We start from the raw sequence: 4,708 nt of genomic DNA on the forward strand, positions 1-4,708 counted from the left end.
TGTCTGTCTGTCTGTCTGTCTGTCTGTCTGTCTGTCTGTCTGTCTGTCGACAAAATTACTCAACAAGTTGTGGACGGATTGTCAAGGCATTTTTACCACTTGTGGATATTGTCCAAAGGAACACACCGTTCAATTTTGGTAACGTTCTGGATCACGGTACGGATACAGGAATTTTTCTTTTAATTCAAGCGAATCAGCCAGACTTCACAATGTGTCATTAYGTCAGATGCATGTCTGCAGGAAAAAGGAAGTAGAAGTCGCAAGCTCCCCCATCCCAGCACAATGGACAAAACTTCAGGAACGTGTTGCTACTATWGGGAATGTTGCAATCATTCTGTTATCAACTAGTTTTGACGATGTTACATGCTGTCTGAAGACGTACAAAAACAAATACGATTCTCTGCACGTTATGGGAATAACTGAGAAGACGTGGGCACGACCAAGCCGAAGCTGGTACCCAGAACTGCTCATCAACATTGTGAGGTAAGTGTTCGCTATGCCAGAACTTATTGGGCAAATACTGTATGTTTCTATCTCTCCTTTTGCGCATGAACTCTTTTTCGAAAACACCCAAACCATCTCAATCGAGCATATAAACATGTCATACTTACATAAATGAATCTGTACCTTACAGTCCTTGAAAATTTTTCATCACAGTGTTCAGGATGTGGTCATTTTTATTTAAATGAGGCCAGATCAAGTCAAGAGCTATTTTTGCACCCATCCATATCCACCTCTCGCCAAACTTTGGGGACAAAAGACGGCGCAGAGCGAGGCTGTGACTGCTGTCTGTGGTCCTCAGAAAGATAGAAAGATGTGCGTGTGTGTGTGTGTGTGTGTGTGTGTGTGTGTGTGTGTGTGTGTGTGTGTGTGTTTAATTGTTGCTTTTAGAAAAAATGTTTTTTCTATTTCTGTGTGGCCAATAATATCCAGGAACTTGTAGCAGGTCTGCCACTTCTTCTTTATTAGCTTTAATGACACATGATGTGGGTGGAGCCTGTTTAAACAAAYTCTAATGAGATGACATAATAAACTGTATTAGAAGAACTGATGGGTCTCACAAAGAACACTGTCAACATGGCTTTCAGAGATCTGATGCTTTTTGTGACTGTTCTGTTTGTTTTAGGTGGTGCTGAAGGTTGGAGCATCACAGAATCTGAACCTGCAGTCAATCAACCAGGAGAGTCTCACAAACTCACCTGCACAACATCTGGGTTTGACTTTAGAAACTCAGTGTGGGTCTGGATCAGACAGCCTCCTGGTAAAGGACTGGAGTGGATCGCTTTGGTGCACACCTCTAGTACTCCCATCTATTACTCCAATTCAGTCCGGGGGAGATTCATCATCACCAGAGATGACTCCAGCAGTAAAGTTTATCTACAGATGAACAACCTGAAGACTGAGGACTCAGGCGTATATTACTGCGCCCGAGAGACACAGTGAGACAAAGTGTCAGAGGAGTCAAACAAAAACTACTTCCTCTGTTTAGAACCACAGGAAGGAGCCGTTGTTGGTTTTGTGTTGTGCAGCACTTGTATCACTCACTGCTTTACCAAAAATCCAACCATTATGTCTAACATTACTTTTGTAACAAAGCTTTTAAATGTATCACAACTACAACAGACTCCAGACAAAAACAATACGATGAGACTGAAGTTATTTTGCTGCTGAGCTAAACCGCAAAACACAGATTAAAAAAATTATCATGGAGTTAACGTGGCGTCTTTTTTGACTAAATATGTATTTCTATAAACTTCATCAGAACACACACTGATCTGAGATCAAGCTATAGGTGTGGCTAAAAGCCATGATAAATCAAATGTTTAAACACACACAGGATAAAAAAGACAACATTAACAACTAATCACAGCTTCAAGAAGGGATTTCTATTTAGCCTAATATTAAATCAAACCTTTAAACAAACCCATATTGGGAATTATTTTAACAGCAAACAGCATGTTTTGAAATGTAAAATCACTATTGTTAACATTGTTATTGTACACCATGTGTTCAAACCTCAAWCAGGAAGTTTGTGGTAGACGCAGTTGTTTCGTCAAGTTCCCTCTTTAACCTGCAGAGAGAGCTCTATGCAAACTTTATCTTCATATTCTTTTTAAAGACATCACCAGTGATGGTCTGATTATCTGAGGGAGAACAACAGACAGAACATCATAAATCTAACAAAGTCAGCTGAACTTTAGTGTGCATCATGGATGTAAAGGAACTTTTGTTTACCAGGAGTTTGTTGTTTGTAGTTTTTATTCATGGTAATGTAGAAATCTTTCAGCTGACACATATGTTTTTTTTTTTAAAGAAGGTATTAATTTGTGTTTCTTACAGGAGTTTGGAGTGAGATCAGACTGAAGCAGCCTCCCTCTGAGGTGAAAAGACCAGGAGAAACTGTGAGGATCTCTTGTGTCACATCAGGTTACACAATGACTGATTACAGCATTAACTGGATCAGACAGAAACCTGGGAAAGCTCTGGAGTGGATGGGATGGATAAACACAGTGATAAGTGTTCCCATCTACAGCAGCTCATTTCAGAGCCGGTTCAGTTTTACTCAAGATGTCCCCAGCAGCACTCAGTACCTGGAGATAAATGCTGCCTCTGTGGAGGATTCTGCTGTGTACTTCTGTGCTCGACAGCCACAGTGACTGAAGACAGAGCAGCAGCTGAACATAAACTGACAGAATCTCATGATGTTTTCTCTGCTTCAACTTGACCTTTTAAAACACATTTATGATACTTTAAACATGTTCTAGATGTTATTCATCTTTACCCACAACATTTGTGATTCTTTGACCGTGTTCTAGCCAGATGATAAGTTATACATATGTATTTTTGATTTATGTCTCAGGAATAAAAACATCAAACAAAAAACAAATACTTCGGTTGAAAATGAAGTAAAAGTTTCAGGATCATCTTTGAAAGTCTTCTTGATAAATAAACAAATATAAATATGAAAAATTCCAAAGTTTCATCAGTCATTTACAGCTTCTTTTGTGTCTTGCTACAACACTTCCTCTTCATTATTTGTGAAGCAGTTCATCAGAAAAACAAATTGTAGATTTATTTACCTTCTTGTTTTGATTCAGATTTTTTTAAATTACATTTTATTGCCCCAAACACAGTTTTTGCTTAGTGATTGTTGCTTCTGCTTTTCAGTACAAACATTACGATTATAAAATTGTAATGATTATTAAAACCAACTTTTCATTTGAAAAAGAACCATAAATCTAAATGATTTCAGCTTTTGTGAGTTTATTCTAATTTCACCAAGCYAGAGATTAAACCTTTTTTTTAATGGAGGAGGAGTCAAACTGCAGAATGCAAACTCAGAGACGATTTAATTCTAATCTGACAGCAGAGAGTCGACAGAACAGAGGACAAAGGTCAACATGATGAGCTACAGAACAGGACTGCTGCTGTTCACTCTCTGCTGGGCAGGTAGAGACTGTCACTTATCTCATGAGTTTTACTGATTCAGTCAAATAAGRTTGTAGTTTTATTTACTGTCTTTAAGCAAATCATTTTATTTCTTATATTTACAGGTGTCTCTGGTCAGACTCTGACACAGTCTGAATCAGTGGTTAAAAGACCAGGAGAACCCCACACACTGACCTGTACAACATCTGGACTCTCATTCAGCAGCTGGTGGATGGCCTGGATCAGACAGGCTCCTGGAAAAGGACTGGAGTGGATTGCAACTTCCAGACATGATAATACTATTTCCTACTACTCTCAGTCAGTTCGAGGCAGGTTTACTGCTTCCAGAGACAACGGCAAAGAGCAGCTGTTTCTGCAGATGAACAATCTGAGGACTGAAGATTCTGCTGTTTATTATTGTGCTCGAGWTCCACAGTGACTGAAGTCAGTGGAGCAGCTGTACAAAAACCTGCAGCAACTATTTCAACTAATGATGGGAAGCATTAACTGTCATTGTAAAAAAATAATGAAACCCAGTAGGAATTCTAAAATTTGATGGTTCAGTACATTGAAAGAATAAAAAATTTTTTTAAAAAATCTTCCTCTCATTAAAATAAACAATTTAAAAATATGGTAATAAAAAGTATTTTACACTGAAAATGAAAAGGTAAAATATACTGTGTTGAACACGACTAAATAAGCTATCAATATAATAACAATTACAGACCTGCGTCTAACTTTCTTTTTAAAGCAAAATTTTAGAAAAACTTGTGTTTATTCAATTAAATAAAATTTTAAATGACACTGGTATTTTAGAAAAGTATCACTCTGGTTTTAGAACAAATCACAGTACAGGAACAGCCCTACTAAAAATTGTAAACGATTTAAGGTGTAATCTGGATTCACACAAACTTTCAGTCCTTGTGTTATTGGACCTGAGTGCAGCTTTTGATACAGTTGATCATCAAATTCTTTTAAATAGACTAAAACATTTGGTTGGCCTTTCAGGTACTGTTCTGCAGTGGTTCAGCTCCTATCTTTTAGATAGATCTTTTTTTTTAGTAAATATGAATAGTTGCTCCTCTCAGGTCCATGAGGCCAACTATGGTGTCCCCCAAGGGTCTATCTTAGGTCCCTTACTTTTTAATCTGTATATGCTGCCGCTGGGCGGGATCATCAGGAGTCATGGAATAAGCTTCCACAGTTATGCTGATGACACGCAGCTATAYATTTCCATGTCTCGTGATGACCCCCAGCCAATTGCTGTATTTCTTAAATG

The 4,708-nt window shown here is 38.1% G+C and overlaps 2 gene segments (V, D, J or C); both read left to right on the plus strand.

The window, feature by feature from the left end:
• The window catches only part of LOC106536783 (Ig heavy chain V-III region HIL-like), an 8,146-nt gene extending 5,780 nt beyond the window's left edge, over positions 1-2,366 (plus strand). Inside the window, 2 exon segments of the V gene segment in view lie at positions 1,127-1,439; positions 2,341-2,366. Of these exon segments, the coding sequence occupies positions 1,127-1,439; positions 2,341-2,353 (326 nt within the window).
• Positions 2,367-3,396: 1,030 nt separating this feature from the next.
• On the plus strand, positions 3,397-3,978 carry LOC106536785 (Ig heavy chain V region 6.96-like). The segment is given in 2 exon segments: positions 3,397-3,450; positions 3,555-3,978. Coding segments are annotated over 2 exon segments (363 nt in total).
• Positions 3,979-4,708: the final 730 nt, after the last annotated feature.

Source organism: Austrofundulus limnaeus, unplaced genomic scaffold (genome assembly GCF_001266775.1).
Source record: "Austrofundulus limnaeus strain Quisiro unplaced genomic scaffold, Austrofundulus_limnaeus-1.0 Scaffold1973, whole genome shotgun sequence".
In the NCBI taxonomy this organism is placed as follows: Eukaryota; Metazoa; Chordata; class Actinopteri; order Cyprinodontiformes; family Rivulidae; genus Austrofundulus; species Austrofundulus limnaeus.